This window comes from Plecotus auritus (genome assembly GCF_963455305.1).
Source record: "Plecotus auritus genome assembly, chromosome: 7".
NCBI lineage: Eukaryota > Metazoa > Chordata > Mammalia > Chiroptera > Vespertilionidae > Plecotus > Plecotus auritus.
In genome coordinates, this window is record NC_137774.1 from 70,149,418 (window position 1) to 70,170,210 (window position 20,793).

The following is a 20,793-nucleotide window of genomic DNA, read 5'->3' on the forward strand; positions in this document are numbered from 1 at the left end:
TGACCAGGAATTACCCTAGTCAAACCCCCTCTTCAGCCCAGCAGAGCCACCACACCCACAAGACCCCCAGCCTCATTTTACTCCCCCAGAGTAATAGGAATGCTGGGAGCACATTGAATTCATCCACCGGCATTTGCTAAGAGCACTGGGCCAGATGAGAGTATCCGACCTGTGGTCCCCGCCCCAGGTCGTGGGAGGCCAACAGTGTCAGCACAAGACCAAATAGGAGACTCTAGGAAACAGGGAGAGAGAAAGAAGGGAGATGGCGGGGGGAGGAGGGGGAGGAGTGAGTGAAAGCAAGTAGCCTCCGCTGTTCTGGGCCCCCACGCCCGCCTCTTGTGCCCAGAAGCCCTCCACACCCACCGCTGCCTGATCCCAAAACGCCCACAGACGGGCTGAGCAGGCTAACCTATCAGGCGCCCTCTCCCCATCCAGAGCTGGGGTTTGGCTAGCGAAGCTGGCCCGGGGGGCTGGGGCTGGGGGCGGCTCCACCGGGAGGTGCCTAGCGGGGCCAGTGAGGGCCTGCGTTCCCACGGGGGGTAGGGGTGGGCCCCAGACTCTGACTGCAGCTGCGGGCGGGGGGGGGAGGGGGAGGGGCGACGAGTAAGGTGGGGGAGGGCGCCTCCCAGCTGGCCCCTCCCCCGCCCGCCGGCAGCTCCGGAACCCCTCCCTCTGGGCCAACACCAGAGTTAGGGAGTGTCCGCACTTTTCTTCCCGTCGGTCAGGCCCGCTCAGGGCCGTTTGTACCGGGTCAGCTCATTGGACGGATTCGATATACGCCCCACCCAGCGCTCCGAACTGGCCAATTACAAAGGGTTTCACAGGGCGCCGTAATCGGAGGATCGCCACCGTGCTGCGACGCTTCTGGGATTCCTTAGGCCTCGGTGGCCTCTGTCCCCCAACCCCGGGCCTTAGCCCTAAGGAGACCAATGGGACTTGTGCCCGGAAAGGTGCCCGCGGGGCATCCGGGGAGCCCTTGGAGATCTCGGTCTCCGCCTCCCCCCGCTGCTTACCGGCGTGTCCTCGAGTGGACGCGCGCATCGCAAAGGGGAGTTTGCAGACACTCCCTCACATTGTGGACGCGGCTCCTTTAAGAGCACAGGTGTCCAGAGCGCCGCCTGACTGGAAAGCCGCCCCCCGGCTGGGCTCCCTGGGCGAGCCTGGGGCGCGGACGCGTGGTGGCGGGGCGCAGGCAGCACGTGGCATGCGGCGGCGAGGGCCGCTCGGGACGCCGGGCGGCGGCGGCGGCACGAGATATAGGCACGCGGCGGACAGACCCCGCAAGCCCCGCCCGCACCCCGCCCGCGCCGGGGTCCTCGGAGCGCTCGGGCTGCGCGCGGAGCGGGCTCGGGAGGGAAGTCCCGAGACAAAGGAAGTGCCGCGCCGCCTCCGTCGCCGCCGCTTCGTCCGCCTCACTCGCCGGGCCCCGGCCGCCCTAGGTGAGCCCAGGTGGAAGGCGCACAGGGTGCGGCGGCGGCGGGACGGGGGCCAGACCTCGGCGGCGCGGGCCTCCGCCGCCGTCGGGCCGGGCTCCTCCACCCACGGTCCCCTGGGCCCCCACCCCCGCCTCTTGCGCGCCCCCCGACCTGACCCCGACCCCGCGCCCGGGAACCGTCTGCCTGGGAGCTGTTGACGCCGCGGGCTACGGCGCGACCCAGCTGGCCCGGCCTCGGCGTCGTCCCGGCCTTGGGGCTCCCGTCGCCTTCCCTTGTGAAAGTGTTGGCGTCTCCTCCGGCGTGGGCTCGCGGTGCGGCCGGGGAGCCGAGGCGGGATTGACAGGAGCTTTCCCTCCATTGAGGGACGTGCGTTTCCGGGGTCACGGGCCCGCACACAGACCTGTGGCGCTCTCCAGCCGGGCAGAGAGGCCCAGCAGCGAGAGTTACAAGTCTTGGATTGCAAAATTGCTGGATTGGGGGTAGGGGGCGGGGGGCGGGGATGATGTCTAAAATTCAAAACAAGTCTGAGTTTTCTTGTGCCTCTAAAGAGCTCCACTTGCCGTTGGTGGGACCCTGAACATCACTTCGCTGGAGGGAGAGTTTTCTTTTGTTTTTAAGATTGCTTTGTACCAGTTGAAGGGAGCTTGGAACTGATATTTTCGTGAGTAGGAGGAAAGGAAGGGGATGAGGATCACTGCTTGCATTCGTTCCTAAATCAGTTTTAAGTGGTTTGGTTTGTATATTTTGAAAGCATGCTTAGTTCCTCGTTTTGCAAAGTTACTGTACTGTTTGCGAAGTTAGCTTTGTTTCTTTCTCGAGAGTATAGCTCTAAATGTAAGGAATCGTTACCTTTAGGTAGAGAACATATCCATCAGACAAAGGAGATGGGTACTAGTTTGTCCTGATTTGCTTGTGACCTTTTGGGTGGTTTAGGGGTGAATTGTGCGTGCTGTTGTGTCTTTGGTGAGTCTGGGGGTTTGGGACCTTGCTTCCGAAACAGCCTGGGATCCTGGGAGGTTTGTCGAGAAAGAACAGGAAGTGCTGCATAGGCAGAGGGTGACCTGAGGCCGGGTGCTTAGATAGGCAAAGTGCATACCTTCTCCCTGAGGGAGTGTGTGTTTGTTTCAACCTGGGCCACCTGTGGGGTCAGGGTACCATAGCCCATTTACAGATGAAGTTGAGGTTGGGGGAGATGGAACAACTTGACACACTCACAAAGCCAGTAAGTAGGTCTGAAGTCTCTGCTGTCAACGAGCAGAACTGATCTGAGAAGAGTGGGTTCATGGGCAGACCTCCCCACAAGCCTGGAGAACCCAGCCTTTGTCCCACAGGCTGTCTCTAGTAGTTCATAGATATTTTATCTTTGCATCTACAATTTGCAACCTTAGCTGCTCCTTATGTTTCTCTCTGTTGGGGAAGGCAGAGTCAGTTTTAAGTGGGATTCTGAATGAGCTCTTCTGTTTTGTAATTAAAATGTAACAAACTGGCTGCTTTCTCCTGGACTGGAAAGGCTACCAGGAGTGGAAGCACCATCTTGAAGACTCCTGTCTGCCTGGGACACTGCAGGTAAACACCTGTAGCTTTTTGCCCTGATGGTGGAAAGAATCTTATTAGTGCCTGATCTGGTCCATTGGCACTCCTGTGGAACTGCCGCTCATTATAAACCTTTCATACCTGGGACAACCACAGCGAGGCACTAGGACAGGGTCTCGGTGTGCAGCTTTGTTCCATCCCCAGAGCAGAAGAGGCGGGTCCTGGCACAGGGTCAGCAGGAAACAGGCTACGCTTGGGATCACCCTGCTGGCCTCAGCCCCTCTGAGCATTGTGTGGCCCTACACAGTATCCATGGTTGCTCAGTGTTCCAGAGCTGGCCTGGGCTTCAGAAACCAGTTTTGATGCCTGGCTAAGGGCCTTATGCCTCACTTAAACAATGCTTACCAGGTTGGTTGTCATTGGTCACTGAACTTTTGTGTTAATTCAGCAGAAGCATCCTGCCAGCCTGCTTTGCCATGGCCAGCGATGAGGGGCCTGCCCTCTGGGGGCAAGGGGCAGTACTTTGGAGGCTGGCATGTGCTGTGCCCTCAAACCTGGAGGTGGGGATGTGGATAACATGGGTCATGCCATTTAGAACCAGTTGAAGTGAAGACTTAGAGAAACTGAGAAATGACGAATTTTCCAACATCAGGGCTACAACTCAAGCCTCCCAGTCAGTCATCACTGTCACTGCCCACTTCTGACAGAAGCTTCTGGTTTGCTCCTCTGCACACCACCCCTGAGGCTCTCACGTCCCTCATGCAAGCCTACCCTTTCCACTCTCCTCTGGCCCACCAGGGCCTTCTGTTCCTGAACCATGTTGCCTGGAACAGTCTCCGGCCAGGTTGCTGCAGGCTGTGCTTGGTTGGCCACCTGGCCACTATTGAAAAGCAAGTGCCTCTCATCCCCATAGTGCTGTTTGCATCTCCAGCACTTCCTCCCCTGTGAGCCCACACCCCACCCCCACCGTGGGGCAGCATCCTGTCAGGCTCTCACCTCAGTGGTTTGGTCAAACCCCCTGGGGAAGAAATGGGCCCACCACAGCTTGGGGTTGTGTGGTGCAGTGAGCAGTTCTATTGGGTGCAAGCCTGGTGTTAATCTACTTTGGACTTAATCTTGAGGTTGGATAAAGGTGTGTTCTGGAGTCACAGTGCTGGAGCTAGGGACCACAGTCCAAATTGGTCATCTGTCACCTGTTGCCCTTGACTGAAGGGCTTTGATTTTTTCCCCCACTTTTCTTGTGATAACATAAGCATACCTGTTTCTTGAAAATGTACCACATGCAGTTGGTCTGGCGGTTTATATAGTAACTGGGTCCTGAGACCTGGGTTCCTTGGTGGGATTGGAGGCGACAATGCTTTTCTGCAATGGCAATCCCAAACCCTTCTTCTTCTGTGCCTACTTCTTGGGAAAATAGTTGTTCAAGAGCTGCCCAAAACCCAGAGCACTGGGGCCCTTCCAGAGTTCCTGACTCCATGGTGGCCTCTGAGGCCTGGGATGCGCATTTGATGCCTGCTGTTGAACTGTTGGCCTGACCTAACACCTCATCCACAAATAGTGCGAGCCTTGAGGGGGTGGGGGGGGGGCAGGACAGCCAGGTGGTGTGGATACTGGGGTGAAGGGTGAGATTTGGGTTGCTGAGGGAGTTGTAGATCAGCCTGGGGTGGGGTGGAGGGGGAGGTTGAAATAGTAGTTACTAAGCGCAGGAGAGAAAGTAGCCCTGCCACCCACCCACTGGTCAGAAGACCACCTGGGTTTGCATTGAGGCTCCGGTCTTAAGGGGCAGGTTCTTCTGGACCTCCATTCCTATCTCAAGAACAGGCCTGTGTGGAGGCAGGGGCAGTGGGCAAGACTGGGCAGGAACGCATGGCTGTTGTCTAGTGATGTCCTGCTGGAGATGTATTTTTCCCACACAGGGTTGAGAACCCTGTTGTAAGTTGTGGAGGGCACCCCACATTGTACTCAGGCACTTGTGCTGGACCTTTTCCCTGCAGAGGTAGAGAGACCTCTCCCCTAGCCTCAGTATAAAGCTGAAGGCTTGGGGAAGCTGCTGATCACCATTTGTCTTGTGAAAGCCTTGTTTATGGTAAATGCATGGACTTAATCCAAGGTATCTTCAGTGTTTCCCTGGATTTTGAGGACCAACAAGCACACTTGGGGTCAAATTCTCCAGCAGAGTTTTGTGACCATGTCACCTCTGCAGATTCAGTGCCCTGCAGTCTGGTCTGGTGTGCCGGGCACCTGGAGATGCTGCTTTACCTGAGGGCTCCAGGCTGTTAATTTGAACAGCTAAAGGCACTAAGCCTTGAGAGTCTATGGTCCAGGCTTGCTGAGGTCTTCTCACTCCTGCCTGGTGCTCCTGAGGAGTTCCTGGGCTCTGTTAGCCTGCTTCACTTTTGTTGCCTTTCCCAAAGTAAATGGGAGACGGGCCTTGATCCATTAGTTGTTTGTGAAGTGCCAGGGTGGAGCTATAGGATGAGAAAGTGGAGGGGGCGGAGGAAAGAGCCCGGGACCCTGGTGACACGTGGGTCTGTCGGCTACTGGGGCCAGGTGAGCTGTCTCTGGACTTGTCCACAATGCGGTTGAGCTGCCCTCTTCCCTGGTGTACTTTTCCACGTGGTTGCCTTCAAGAATAAGGGTCATCCTGGCTAGGCCTGAATCTGAATTCTGAGCCTTGATTCTAAGTTGGGGGCCTGACAGCACCTCCACATCCCTGCACCAGGAGAGGGACGCAATTCATCCCTGCCCTTCCCCTAGGTCTCAAGCCAGCATTCTGGGTATCCCCACCTGGTCCTGCTTTTTCTGTGTATATGATGGTAGGACTGGACCCCCACTACTGGGTGTGACTAAAGTGGGGGGTGGGGGCACGGGTGCCAGGTGTCTGCTAGGAGTACTCAGCATCCCTTCCTGCACAGCACGTAGCAGCTCTGAGACCCAAGCCTGTGGCTTCACCTTTCTGAACCTCTGTGTCACCATGTAATGGAGCATGAGGGGTGTACCGTGTAGCCCTGGGCTAGGCAGTTGACAAGTAAAGCACCCACATGGAGGTGTCCAGGAGGCCCAGGCCTCTTCTCTGGTGATCTGCCTGTAGGAGAAGGCTGGAGTCAGGGCCTGATGCCTGTCCAAACGCTGGGTGGGGCCTCTTGCTAAGCGCATACATGGTGTCTATGGGCCATGTGAGAGCCTTAACTTACCTGCTTTTCTTGGAAACAAGTCTGCTCACTGGGCAGGTGTGAGGGAAGGGGCTGAAGGAACCAGGTTTTCCTCCTGATCCCATTTCTGCTGTCTCTTTTAGGACTTTGACTATGTCGGGGATCGCCCTCAGCAGACTCGCCCAGGAGAGGAAAGCTTGGAGAAAAGACCACCCATTTGTAAGGAAGGCTTTATTTCTTCATGTAGCTCAGTGGATCATCTCCCTGACGGGGGTGGGAGGCACAGGGTTCCTGTGGGCAGCTAAGATGAGCTGCCACAGAGCTGATGTGCTTGTGTGTGGTTTTCTCTCAGGGTTTTGTAGCTGTCCCAACAAAAAACCCCGACGGCACGATGAACCTCATGAACTGGGAGTGTGCCATTCCAGGGAAAAAAGGGGTAAGAAGCACCCATGCTCAGGTGTGGGGTGGACTGTTGGGAACACTTCGACCCTTCAGAAGGACTTAGGTTCAAGTGTGCATAACGTGATGATCACACAGGCCAGGGGACATGAAAAGGTGGGACAAGGTTAGTGTGACATGTGGCACCACCCCACCCACCCCTGGCAGTTTTAATTCTGAATGAAGGAACTGAGCTGCGGCAGGGGTAGTAGGCCCAGATCCTGCTGCATCTTTGGAAGCAAAGGGAGTCTTGGAGACAGGATGGAGAAGGGGCTGTAGGTGCCATGTGGGCCTTCAGGTTTTTTCCTGGATGTGCTAAGACTAGAGCAACCCAGACAGCAATATTCCTGGGTGTGTGAGCCTGAACTGGTTGCAAATTCATGACCACCTATGATGGCTACATGGGCCCCATATGTCCTTCACACACAGCCACAGTCCTCCAAGGTGGTGCCTTCTTGGCTCCGCAGAGTGTCTCTGGGCCAGTTAGAACCAGTGCATTTGAGGCATTAGGGAGTGAGGGTCTCCAACAGCCCAACGTATGGCTCTTCGCGGTAACTCCAAGGGTAGGAAAGACCCCTGAGGCTTTTGGGTTGTGCTGAGGCCTCATTGCCTCCACTTTCCCCCTCCATGGTCTCTCATGAGAATCCACGATGCTCAGCCATGGTGTTTTCTTGGCAGTCTCCTTCCCTTGCATTGAGCCGGCAGGATTAGGGCTTTGTCCACAAGAAAATGTGGTCTGGATTTGCTTCAACTGAGACTCTTTTGAGGGCCCAGCATGCACCACAGCCTCCAATGAACCCATACATGGCCCCTTATCTTAGGGTAAGTGAGGCTGGTGGACTGTAGCCAGCTCCCTCCCAGTTGGGAAGGAGTGTTGAACTGAAGAGCTGGAGTTTGACGAGGGACATGCAGGACCTGAGGGAGGGGATCTGCATTTGAGCTCACTTCAGTCCTTACCTGGCTGCTTAGGTACAGACCCTGAACCCCGCCATGGGCCACTTGTCTGCTCCTCTCCAGGGAGGACTGCTTCCCATTGGCCCTTGGGGCTCATGGACGTCCCGCCAGTCCTGTTGTGGGCTCATTGAGCAGGTTACTGGGGGCTGTGTAGCAGCAGCATGCCCCTCTCCTGGGCCTCTGCAGTAAGAGGCGGCACACATCTAATCACAGCTTCATTTCCCAACAGACGCCTTGGGAAGGAGGCTTGTTTAAATTACGCATGCTCTTCAAAGATGACTATCCATCCTCACCTCCGAAATGTAAGTACAACGAAGTCCTCAAAGGTTGGCTTTGATCATGCTCCAGCAGAGATCTGAGTCCTCTTCAGAGAGCCTGGCCTCCGGGGGGTGTCAGTTATTTCACACTCTGCTCCACACAGGGTGGCCCCGCTGCTCTGATCCCTGTGGCTACGTCACACTGATCCTTACGGTTGACTGGAGCTGAATGTTTCTAGCCCCGGGGTGGGAGATGCACCTAACAGACCAAGTCTCCAGTCTTCGCTCTACAACTGGGAAGCTCCCAGACCCTGGCATGAATGTTCATGAGATCCAGGTGAGGCTCCTGAACCTCAGTGCGTGTCAGGGATGAGGCCACAACATACCTGCCCCGGTTGGGGATGGACATGCAGGAGAAGCACCATTAAGAACCTTACTCCTCAGAGGGTTTTTTTGCTGTGACCTGTCATCTGTTAAAATTTCACACCCAACTCCGTGCCTGCATCTGCAGCATGGATGGATAGCACATTTAAGCCAACAGAGAAGGCAGCAGAAAGAAAAGGCCAAGGCCATGTTTAAAACAGGGCCACAGGTAGACCGTCATGATGCAGTTTAGCAAAACTCAGGATGAGGGGGAGAAGGCACCAAATCTCTCCCCCTCGGCAGCTAGAAATCAACAAATACTGTCCACAGCTGGTTAAGTGAATGAGTTGGCATGCACCTCAGTGTGTCAGAAAGTGCCCAGCATGTGGGAAGGCGAGACTACATGTTAACTCGTGATTAGTGATTTAAGAGAGAGAAGTATGTTTCCCATTGAAATAGCATCTAGCAGAAGACTTACTTAAATTATCAATTCATAGTGTAACCACTGGGATGGAGACTTACTTCATTTGGGGTGGTTCTTTGCTGTTTGAATTTGTATGTAGGTATTACTTTAAATAAGAAGTGAGATAAATTGTAGCTATTTTTATCACTTCTATACAACATTGTAGTGGGATTCCAAGCAAATGTAGCAAGGTAGGAAAAAGAAATCCCAGCAGAGAAATGGAAAAGGAAGACTTACACCATAAACCATCTTTCTCTAAGGCTGTTTATTAAGGTTGCTGAATAAAAGGTTAACTTATAAAGACCCATTTCCATACAATTGCAACAAATGAAAATTTTTTTTATTATTATTTTGTTGTTGTTGTTAATCCTCACCCAAGGACTTTTTTTTTCCTTTTTTTTTTTTTTTTTTTTCATTTATTTTCAGAGAGAGTGGAAGGGAGCCAGAGAGAGAGAGAAAGAGAAATACCGATGTGAGAGAGACACATCGATTGGTTGCCTCCCACACGCACCCCGACTGTGGCTGGGAATCAAACCTGCAACCCAGGTACGTGCCCTTGACTAGAATCGAACCTGGGACCCCTTCAATCTGCAGGCCTATGCTCTATTCACTGAGGCAAAGCGGCTAGGGCTACAAATGAAAGTTTCTAAACTGTACCTTTTATAGTAGCATCAGGTACCTAGGAGTAAATCCAATAAAAAACATTTAAGCCGAAACCGGTTTGGCTCAGTGGATAGAGCGTCGGCCTGCGGACTGAAGGGTCCCGGGTTCGAGTCCGGTCAAGGGCATGTGCCTTGGTTGCGGGCGCATCCCCAGTGGGGGGCGTGCAGGAGGCAGCTGATCGATGTTTCTCTCTCGTCGATGTTTCTAGCTCTCTATCCCTCTCCCTTCCTCTCTGTGAAATATCAATAAAATATATTTTTAAAAATAAAAAAATAAAAAACATTTAAGACCTCTATACTGAAAACTAAACCATTTCTGAGAGAATGAAGGACAGCCTAAATAACTGGAGAGATGGGCCGAGTTTATGGATCAGGAGGCACGCTGTTATGAAGATGTCAGGTCTCTCCAAGTTGATCTACAAATTCAGCGTAATCTCAGTCAGAATCCAAGCAGATTTTTATAGAAATTGTCACACATAGGCTATAAAATGTAGGAAATGCCGAGTGCCAAGATTTGCTGTGGCTCTTGGAGTTCTAGGAGGGGGGGATGGTGAGGCCTAAGTTGGGGCTCACTGGGTAAAAGTACCAAGACCCGTTAGCAGGACAGGCAAGACATGAATCCGGTTGAGACCTCCTAAAGAAACACAGTAGTTGAGATGGCAAAGAGTCCAGAAAACCGCAGGTGTACAATGGAGTGACTTAGGAGAGGTGACGCAGCAATGCATGGGGAGAGGGTGGTCTTCTAATGCACGGACTGGGACAGCCGACTATCCCAGTGGGAGAAAAGAGAACTCAATTTCCCCCTATAGACCAAAGCCTTCCAGGTGGATTGTGCTGCCCAGTGGGAAGGCGGGTGGGACAGTACAGCTTTCAGAGCCGTGGTTCTCAATCTTTCTAATGCCACGACCCTTTAATACAGTTCCTCATGTTGTAGTGACCCCCAACCAAAATTATCTGTGTTTTCCGATGGTCTTAGGTGACCCACAGGTTGAGAACCGCTAGCAGGGTCACCTAAGACCATCGGAAAACACAGATATTTACATTACGATTCATTAACAGTAGCAAAATTACAGTTATGAAGTAGCAACGAAAATAATTTTATGGTTGGGGGTCACCACAACATGAGGAACTATATTAAAGGGTTGTGGCATTAAAAAGGTTGAGAACCACTGTTTAGAGGAAGACAGGAGGATGTCTTCATGACTTGGGTAGGCAGTGCTTTCTTAACCAGGAAAGCATGAAAAGTGCTTTTCCCCCAGAGGGTAGAAATGATGGATTGGACTACACTGAAATTAAGACCATCTCTTCACCAAAAGACACCACTGACAGTGAAGAGGGGAGAAAATAGTATCTATGTATCAATACTTATATTGAATATATCAAGAGCCTCTACAAATCAATAAGAAAAAGACAGCCATTTGATGGAACAGGCCCTTGGCAAGAGGTTGTCCACCTGGCCAATCAGCACAGAAAGAGATGCCTAACTTCTTTACCGGAAAATTACCAGTTATAGCCACAGAGTGAATAGGCAGATAACTGAGGCTGCAAAGCAGCAGAACCCCACATAGGTGCACTAGAGAAAGAGTAAATTTTGAACATTTCCTTTGGAAAGCTGTTTGCCATGTCTACTGAAGCTAAACTTATCCCTACCCTAGGACCCAGCTGTTCAACTCAAGTAAATATTCAATAGAAATGCATACACATGTTCACCAAAAGGCATGGACAAGCATGTTTATGACAACTCTGTCTGTAAAAGCCAAAAGCTAGAGACAACCCAAGTGTCCATTCAGAATAGAATGGGTAAATCAGTGCAGCATCAAGAATGAGGGATCTACAAGTGCTCAGCAGGAATGAGTCTCCCAAATGTGATGTTGAGTGGAGGGAGCCAGACACAGAAGAGCTTATGCTGGAGTCCTTTTATGAAGGTCAACAGGCCATTCAGTGAATGATGTGAGGAGTCAGGAGGGGACTTCATATGGAAGAAAGCCAGGAGAGACAGAAGTGGGGCTGAAGGGCTTAGGGAATGCTTGTATTCATCATTGGTACACTTTTTTAGCTAAGAAACAAGATTGATAAATCAGATCAAATTCAAATTAGGGCCCTACCTGGTTTGGCTCAGTGGATAGAGTGTCAGCCTGTGGACTGAAGGGTCCCAGGTTCGATTCCAGTCAAGGACACATGCCCAAGTTGTGGGCTTGATCCCTAGTAGGGGGCGTGCAGGAGGCAGCTGATCAATGATTCTCTCTCATTGATGTTTCTCTCCCTCTCCCATCCTCTCTGAGATCAATAAAAATATATTTTTAAAAATTCAAATTAGGTACTTGTGTTCACCAAATGTACAATTAATTAAAAGAGCAAAAATGCAAAGTCAGAGTGGGAGGAGATATCTGTAAGACATATAACTGACAGAAAACTTGTATCCAGAATATGTAAAGCGCTCCTACAAATCAATGAGACAACCCAATAGAAAAGTGTACAAGAGACTGGAACAAGAACTTCTCCAAAGAAGTAGCCAGTTTACCCCAATAAATGAAAGGTGCTCAACCTCAGAGGTCATCATGGAAATACAACTTAGAGCCATGAGAGGCAACCACGATTCATTTAACAATGGCCAAGTCGGGTCCCAGCCAGTTTGGCTCAGTGGATAGAGTATCAGCCTGTGGACTGAAGGGACCCGGGTTTGATTCTGGTCAAGGGCATGCCCAGGTTGCAGGCTCGATCCCCAGTAGGGGGTGTGCAGGAGGCAACCAATCATTGATTCTCTCTCATCATTGATATTTTTATCTTTCTCCTGCTCCCTTCCTCTCTGGAATCAATAAAAATATATTTAAAAAAAAACAGTGGCCAGTTTCCACAGCTGATACACCAGCTGTTGGCAATACTGTGAAGCAGTGAGTTGTAAGTGGGTACAGCCTCTTTGGAAACTGGCAGTATCTATTCACATTCAACACAGACACCTGTGATCCGCATTTCCACATGGAAATGCACATGTGTGCACCAGAATTCACATCCAGGAACAATCACAGCTTTATTCGTATTCACTCAAATGTGCACCTGCAGTGAGGTGGGCAAGTCGTGGGCAGCCAGTCTCCCAGTGGATGCTGTGCAGCAACAGGAGTAACTGCCACTGCCTGTGAGGGTATGTGACCCATGAGTGCAGAGTGGGGAGACCCTCCTGTGGTTTGTGCGCAGACAGTTCAAGGTGTCCTTTCTGGGATTATAGGTTGGTTTAGATGGGCAAATGGAGTGGGCGATCTATGAAGGAATTTTCTGAGAAGCTGTTGATGTTAGTGGGTTGTATTTATTTTTTGTCAGTAATTCATCAGGCTGTACTAGACTTGCTACACTTTTCCAGGTAAAATTAATTTTTAAACATAAAAAGAAAGTACCCAGAAAAAAGGATAAAGAAATACACTAAAATGTCAGCTGTGGTTGATGGTCCCTGGGTAGAGCTCATGGCAATTTTTTTCCTGTTCTTTTATATTTTCAAACTTTTTATATGTATTAATTTTTAAAAAGAAAATAAACTCTTTCTCATTTGGAAGGACCTTGGCTGCTTCCCCAGGACCTATTCACCTGCTGCAGCAGCCCCTTCCCATCTTCCCGAGTCCAGACTGGCTGGGGAGGCTGCCTGGGGCTCTGCTCTGACTCTCACTGTCCTGAAGTAGGTCCTGGGGAGTGATGTGGCTCTACCTGAGTCCATTGGAAGGCCCACTTGCTTCTCTCCTACCTCTTCCCACCTCCTCCTGCCTTGTGGCCAGTTTTGTTTTTGTAAGCAGTTTTTGGGAAATGCCTGATGACCAGCAAGGTGTTCCAGTACAGGGAAGATGGGCAGGGGGAGGGGACGCTCATCAGGACAGGACATTATCCTGTAGGACAGCTGTCACCAAAATACATGTCCTTTTTTCCATGTGGTCTAGGCAAATTTGAACCACCATTATTTCACCCGAACGTATACCCTTCGGGCACTGTGTGCTTGTCCATCCTCGAGGAAGACAAGGACTGGAGGCCAGCCATCACAATTAAGCAGGTATGCAGCGTGAGGGCCTCTCCTCAACCTTCCTTCAGGACCAGCATTTGCCTTTTGAACTGCTGACCTCCCACCTTGCTTTGTTTTTCTCTCTTACACAGATCTTATTAGGAATACAGGAACTTCTAAATGAACCAAATATTCAAGATCCAGCTCAAGCAGAGGCCTACACAATTTACTGGTTAGTGATCTGACCCCTCTTGCTATGACCTCTCTTGTCAGCTTGCACGGCCTTCCCCAGAAGTCCCATCTAGGCTGCCTATAGGAGGGGGAGCAGTAGGCAAGCTGTAGGTGGGTGGGTAGTCCTGACCCTCTCAGCAGCCTAGGAGGGTGGCCTACACACAAGATCACCTGGCAGCTTACCTGGGGTCAGTGCCGAAAAGGAGGGACTAAGGTGGCCAGGGAGGCTTCCGAGGAGGAGCTGCATGTGCAGAGGGCCTATGGTGGCAAGAATGGGCGGCCAGGGCTAGTGTGGCCAGAGCGATGTTGGTGGGGTTTGGCAGGAGGCAGTCAGATGACATGGGCTCCTATTGGACTATTTTGCCCCTGATGGGATATTGCCAGTCAAACCCTGTGCCTCCTGGAGCCCATTTCAGCTCAGAGGGAAGGGTGTGGAGGAAGAGGCCACAGACCTCCCACTTCTGCGCTCCTTGGTTCCAGCCTGGGTATGGCAACTCCAAGGGCATGGTCCCCTAGGGAAGTGGCGCTTCGACTTGCTCTTGGTCACCTGGGTGCTCTGGAAAAGAGGGCCTGATATTTCTTAGTGTGAGCAATGGAGCGAAACCTGGTACGTGGGGCTGGCTGGGTGGACAGGGGAGGACCCTGGCCAGCCTCGCCAGCTGGTCTGGGCAGGGGCTTGTTCCTTCCAAGGGGGCTGTTTCTGGAATTGCAACAGGTAGGCAGCTCTGAGCTGCTCAGGTGGCCCGAGTTCATCTGTAGAGAAGCACCAGGTTGCAAGAGGTGCCCCCTCCTCTCCCCCAAATGGCTTCAAGTTCTTGCGTCCAGCCCAGTTTTGGCCCAGGGCGCCCCCTGGTGGCCAAGAGTGGCAAGCCATTCCTGGGCAGTGTCTGAGTTTGTCCTCCCAGCCTGGGGAATTGCTGTAAGTGATTCCAGTGGAGCTGCCTTGAATTTACTTGGCTGCTGTGCAAGAGCAACTCCAGGAGTTCTTGTATCTTGACCCTTGAACTGGATGCTGTGTAGTTTTCACTGCAACATCTGTCTGCATTAGGCCATGTCAGCCTACGCCTCTGTAAATAGCGCCACTTGGGTCCTTGGTATTTGAGCTGAGCCATTGCGATAGGCCACACGGCCCACAAAGCCAAAGCGTCTTCTTGCTGGCTTAGAGAGAGCCTGCCAGGCCTGGGGGGGTGGCACTGTGGGGGTGGTGCCTTGGGCGAGTTGTGCATGTGCCTTGATGGTGCTCACTGTGTAGTTGTAGTATTGCGGCATTCGCAGCATGGGTTCAGAGGGCCACTGCTGTGTGCCAATGGCTGCTCCCAGTTGGTGCCTACTCAGGGTTGGAGCATCTTTTCTGTACTACGGGCTCCTTATGTGCCAGATGGCATCATACACTACTTCACAGGAATGAGACATTATTTCTCCTGTACGCATCTGGTTTAAAAGTACCTTTTGTGAAATGTGCTTAATCTCTTTTTTCAGATCTCTTTTCTTGTGTTTTTGGAAGGTCACAGGGCATGTCCTACACTGGCAGGTGCTCTAGAGCAGACACCTTGTGCCAGACCTCGCTTGGTAAATGGCAGGGCTGGACTGGGCTGCCTCTGCTATTGCCTCCAGCTCCTTCCAGAGCCTTGCTAGCTAGCTGCTTCCACCCTGGGGGTCTGGGCCCTTGGCCAGGGTGGAAACACAGGAGCTCAGACTGCTCGCAGCACGGCCTGGACGGTAGAAGCTTGTCCTCTGGCCTTCACTCTTGGCTCTCGGCCAGGCGTGGTGCTGACACTGGCCTCCTGGGACTGTGTGCACCTGGGCACCATGCCAGTTCAGGGCAGGCTCCAGGCAAGTTTCTGCCTCCTGGTGCTGGCATTGCCGCCTTTCCCCAGAGAGACTAGAGAGGAGGCCTGGGGTACCAGGGCCTGTTGTCTGCACTGGGCAGAGCTAAGAGAAATTCTCTTGGCCCCTCTGTGCCTCAACCCTGGGGCCTGCGCCGTGGGCAGGGACCAGTGCTCTGAGAGGCCATACTTGTTGCGAGCACAGCTTAGAAGGAGTCCTGGCTTTCTTAGGGTATGAGTGCGCGCACTGCGCCTGAGCTCCAAAGCGGGTTCCTGACCAGCCCCTGAAGTATGTGACGAGACCTCTGACCTGGGGTGTCAAGGAGCTCTGTTCATAAATATCATCATGTACCCAAGGGCCTTGAGGTCACAGTGCTCCCCTGGTGGCAGCTGGTCTCTGATGGCAAGTTTGCTGCACTCCCCTGGCCTGGGGCAGTGCCCACCAGCCCCCTTTCCTCGGCAGCTCATCTCACACTGGAGTCCCAGCTGAGGTCCTCCTCCGCCCACAGAAAACTGCCCCCACTTCCACACCTTCACACTCGGACTGAGTCCCCTGGGAAAACCCACCAGATGTCTGTGTCTGTTATTGAAGACTAGATGAGCAATCGATGTTTTCTCTCCAAAATGACTTAATGCTGTTTCAAACAGAAGAGAGAAACCTGCTGGTCACTGGTTAGACTTGTGAACTTCCAGCCCAGGCTATTCTAACCTGTCTCTCTCTTGACCTCCTCAGCCAAAACAGAGTCGAATATGAGAAAAGGGTTCGAGCACAAGCCAAGAAGTTTGCACCCTCATAAGCAGCGACCTGCGGCAACATCAAAAGGAAGGGATTGGTTTGGCAAGAACTTGTTTACAACATTTGCAGATCTAGCGTTGCTCTATACAATTAATAGTCACCTAGGGGAGGTGGGCGGGCGCCATTTTCCATTTCCGCCACTGGTACACAGTTCTCCACTTGCTGAATTGCCCAGTTTTTCATACAGGGTCTCTTCCTTCAGTCTTTTGTATTTTGATTGTTATGTAAAACTTGCTTTTATTTTAATATTGATGTCAGTATTTCAACTGCTGTAAAATGATAAACTTTTATACTTCTATGAGTCCCTGAGGAGCTAGTTCCCTTTGCTCGCGGGTGCAGGCATGCTTCCCCTGTCAGAGCTACACTACCCTCCAGCTGGCTGTATGAAAAGGAAATCGGCCTGTCCCCTTCCCTTGCGCCTCTGTCCTTCTCTCCGCAGAACCTGGGTTGTGTTGCTATAAGCCTCAGATCCAAAGTCAGCCAGCCTCTTGTTTTCGCATCACTTCCTTTGTGTTTATATGGCGTTTTGTCTGTGTTGCTGTTTAGAGTAAATAAACTGTTTATATAAAGGTTTTTGTTGCATTATTGTCATTAAAAGTATGAGGAGGCAGCCTCAGGGGGTGTCTCCCCACCCCCCTTCCACAGCTGCAGGCCCCACAGAGCACCGCCTTCGGCCCCAGCAGGTCTCGCTGCCTGTTCTTGGGTCCTGCGTGGCACCTGTCCTGGTCCTTTGTAAATAGTGCTGTGTACAAAGATGATGTGTGTCCGGGGTTTCTGTCCACCCCACCTGGGCCTTTGGGCTATAGAGCACTGGAGTTCAGATCTGGTCAAGTTGGAATTTGTGTCGAGACTCTTCTAAAGCGCACTCTGCCTGAGCCATCAGGAGGAGATGCCTAAACCCAGGCCAGGTTGACTGAGCCATGGCATGTAGCCTCACATCTGGCACAGCCTTTGGGCCTCTGCATGTAGCATCCTGGCCCTCCATGCTCACTGCATTAGTCCCCACCCCTGGGTGCAGGTAGTCTCAGGCACCGGGACACCCCTAGTGAGCAGCTCCGAGGACCACTGTCGCATGTTCTTTCTGTTTCCTGAAATGCTCTGAACCTGGTAGCCCAAGGAGGCTGCTCTCCTCAGAAAGAACCCTGGAACATGAGCCCACAATGGATCTTCCAGGAGTCCCGAGTCCTGGCTCTGGGGAAGTACGTACATGGAGACAGGAAATGACAGAAGGGGACCTGGCCTCTGGGTCCCAGTGAGCACAGAGCTGACAAGTACAGAGGTCCAGAACTGGCCCTGTATCAACCAGCCTCACCCTCCCACCCAAGGACCCTTGTCAGAACCGGGCTGCCTGTGGTTCTGGCATCAGACTGAGGTGGGGATGGTCTCCAAAGGGATGAGGAACACAAGGAGAGCTGGTCAGCCAGGAAGGGGTGCTTCTGTTCACCCTAAGAAATGTGGTCCCCTCAGCCGACAGCATGGCCCGAGGGCCCAGTGCCTTGTTCACTTGCTTAGCTGGACGTCTGTTGGGTTTCTGAGCTCTCGGTTTGATGTTCATGATTATTTCTAATGCAGAGGGTCTTATGCGGGGGGTGCAGTGGGTCATATGTGTATAGCCCCTCCCAGAATGTCTTATTTTGTAATGACTGAATTACACTTAGTAATAGTTACACATGTATATGGTTAATATATATGGAAATGCAATATATTTTCTAGTTAAAGCATTCTAAAGTAATCGATGTTTCTAGCACATTGTCGTGACTTTGGCTAATGAAATGTCCTTTTGTGCCACAGTTCTTGGCTTAACAAAGATGTGAATCTTGTAACAGGAGAACTTGAAATGTGATCATTCTGTTTCTACTGTAAGGGAAGAGAGTGTGTTCCCAGCATGAGGCGCCTAATTAGTGAGGAATTGTGGGCAATAGATTAACCACTGTATCTAAGAATCCTCTAATTAAAACATTTCCACAAATTGCTGCCTGCAGGGTGTGTCCTTTTCCTGCCCCCTCCCACACAGGCCACCACCCCCTGCTCACTATTGCTGTGGTCAGGGAGTTCAGGCCTCTCCACGGCCTCCAGTATTATACCCTCAGTGACCCAGGGGTGGGGATGATGTCCCCTGGTGCGGTGGTCAGATCCCTCCTATGCCCTCTGAGACCCTGGCATGGGCAGGCAAGGTTGGCACACATCTGTGCTGGCCACGGGCCTTGCCCTGCGTCTTCGTGGCCTGCTGGAGTATGGTCTCCCAGCTGGGGATCTGGGGCTGTTCTTGTCACCTAGATGGACCTTCTCGGAGAGCAGGACGCCATCCTCACAGCCAAGGTGCACACAGGCTCTCAGTTCAGACCCTGATGGGGCCTCTGGGATGTGTCCAGGGCTAGTGGGGGCTTGGTCTGGCCATCGCATGGGTGCAGAGCAAGGAGCCTGACCACAAGTGGGATGGGCTAGCTAGCCCTCAGACTCCATCTCCCCAGGGGTGACTGCTCAGAGGCCCAAGTCGTCTGGCCAGGCTGTGGGTCCCCTGTCATTCCTGGACTGTCCCGGCTGGGCCAGTGCTGTGTCCTTACAACTGTCTGCCCACACAGGCCACATTGCTCCCTGACCTGCTGGCCCAAGGCCTTCCCACATCAAGCCCTGCCATGAGCCGCCTCCAGTTTGAGACTGAAGACAAGTTGGCAGGTTGGAGGCCCAGCAGTGATAGGGCTGACAGGTCTGAGTCAGCTTCCGCTAGGAGGCTGAGGGGCACCTGTGCGGCTGGGGCCCAGGAGACGCAGGCTTCCAGCACTGTGACCCCATCTGCGGAGGCTGTGGGCCCCATGGGGCTGAAGCACCAGGGTCCCATCCTCCCTGCTGCCCCCAGGCCCCACAGCTGGCTCCAGCAGTTGGCCCAAAGGCTCCGGCATCTGTTAGGAGGCGTTTTCCTTGATCTAGAAGAAAATACAGCAAAGTCACAGAGCACAGACCCGGGTTCCTCACTCCTGGGCTCTGCCCTTCCAGGTGCCCACCCACCCCTTCTTCCAGGGTGCCCTCCTGCAGAAAGGTCAGCTGGGTGCTCATGCTGCCCCTTCCATTCCTCCAAGAAGGAAGGACTTGGAGCCCCCAGAGGCAGGGACAAGGGCATCTCAGCCCTCAGCTGTGCAAAGAATGATGCCTGTTCTGTGGAGGAGCCGGGTGCAGGGTCCACCTTTAGCTCTATCTCCTGATACTGCCCTGCCCCACAAAGTGGTGAGTGCTGGAGGTGCTCTTGCTGCGGGTCACACACCTGCTCCTGGGCCAGAAGCTGACAGGAAGGCCAGCGGACAGACAGTAGATGGTGCTCTGCTCCCATGTCCCAGGCCTGGCACAGACTCCACCTGTGCAGGTACTGGCAACAACAGGACCCCATTGAGCTGCTGGTGACTGCGCCCCAGGAAGCAGCATCTCAGGCAGGGGGCCATTTGGGCCAGACCCCTTCCTCTGGAGCCACCTCTGCTGGCAGAACCACTCACGATGGCCCAGGCAATGGAACAGATTCCTGCAGTCCTCGGGGTCCTGCCACAAGGGCAGGCAGGAACCCTTGCCCCAGTCCCATGGCCTGCCCCCTTTTCCTGCCTCTTGTCCTGGACTGGTGCTGAGGTTCAGAGGGCCATGGGAAGACCTGACTGCCAGGAGGCCGGGCCTGCAATTCCTAGGGCTACCCCGAGACTGTGAGCTGGTGGCTTATTTAAGCCTGTAGTGGTGGGGTGGACTCACAGGCATCCTCATCTCCTGTGCCAGCCAGCCTTCCCCTGCTCTGCATTGGCCTTCAGAGTGCTTATCTAGAGCCAGGTGTTTTCCTCCTGGCCCTAGGAGGCAAAGCCACCCCCCACACACACCTGCCAGGCGCTTTCCTGTCAGAAGCCCAGCGGATATGACCCCCACATCCCCACCAGCTCCACAGAGCCCAGACCTCTAGGCACAATATTGTCCCCTAACACCTGCTGTAATGTGACCCTTTCTCCCCAACTCCCTCACCACCTTCAAAGCAGGACAACTGGCTCTGCTGCTCAGGACCACTGTCAGGTCTGGGGCAGAGAAGCCAGGGTGACACTGACTCAGGTGGGCCTGACTTCAGCCTCAGGATAGGTGGGGAGAATGAAGGGATCTGCTACAAATGGGACCATCGCTCCAGGCCCTGGAAGTGTGTGTGGAGGGAAGTCCTAGGGCTCATCCTTTCCCAGGGAAACAGGCTCAGGGCTAAGCTTGGGACCCAGCCTGTTGCTGTGTGGCCCTAGACAAGCCCTTTCCCCTCTCTGGGCCTCAGTTCACTTATCTACAGAGAATGGTGGTGAAGTCTCCGGGGGCCTTCTGCCATCTGGCTAGTTAATTAGCTTCAGGGCTGGTGCCTCTGATGCCACTGGCCCCACCCCTGGATCCCCCAGGGCATGGGTGGGTGGTGCAAGCAGGGGCCTCCTCCCCTAGCAGCAGCCCCTCCTAACTTCCTGTTTACAGCCCTACAGAGTCTCAGTTCTTCCTCCCAAGCCATTATGATCACCATGGCAACCGGACTGGTGTTTGTTCCAACAGGTTGATAGAATCTGACATAAAATTGCAGGGGTGGGGGCACCAGTTCCAAGATCCTGGCTCAGGACCTGCTAGTCCCCCAGGGAAGGACAAGCTGCCCTCATACCGATTGCTGTACCTGCAGAAGGAAGCCCAGTAGCAGCTGGTGGCACGGAGTCCGGGCC

At 53.1% G+C, this 20,793-nt stretch overlaps 1 protein-coding gene across 3 annotated transcripts; it reads left to right on the plus strand.

Annotated features, from left to right (window-relative positions):
* Positions 1-1,143: 1,143 nt before the first annotated feature.
* On the plus strand, positions 1,144-18,059 carry UBE2I (ubiquitin conjugating enzyme E2 I). 3 transcript variants are annotated; one of them, XM_080680832.1, is made up of 8 exons: positions 1,301-1,439; positions 2,947-3,002; positions 6,265-6,340; positions 6,474-6,557; positions 7,743-7,815; positions 13,179-13,288; positions 13,390-13,469; positions 16,028-18,059. In XM_080680832.1, the coding sequence occupies exons 3-8, from the start codon at positions 6,275-6,277 to the stop codon at positions 16,089-16,091; spliced, it is 477 nt and encodes a 158-aa protein (XP_080536958.1). In that variant the 5' UTR covers positions 1,301-1,439; positions 2,947-3,002; positions 6,265-6,274; the 3' UTR covers positions 16,092-18,059. The 3 variants fall into 3 exon arrangements, with proteins under 3 accessions (XP_080536957.1, XP_080536958.1, XP_080536959.1); XM_080680831.1 differs by lacking the exon at positions 2,947-3,002 and having other exon boundaries at positions 1,144-1,439; XM_080680833.1 differs by lacking the exon at positions 1,301-1,439 and having other exon boundaries at positions 2,945-3,002.
* Positions 18,060-20,793: the final 2,734 nt, after the last annotated feature.

Excerpts from the sequence above, each read along its gene's own strand:
- UBE2I (XM_080680831.1), top strand. The coding sequence starts at position 6,275 with ATGTCGGGGATCGCCCTCAGCAGACTCGCCCAGGAGAGGAAAGCTTGG. Across the intron at positions 6,341-6,473 it reads GGAGAAAAGACCACCCATTT|GGTTTTGTAGCTGTCCCAAC; the intron begins GTAAGGAAGGCT and ends GTTTTCTCTCAG. Across the intron at positions 13,289-13,389 it reads CAGCCATCACAATTAAGCAG|ATCTTATTAGGAATACAGGA; the intron begins GTATGCAGCGTG and ends TCTCTTACACAG.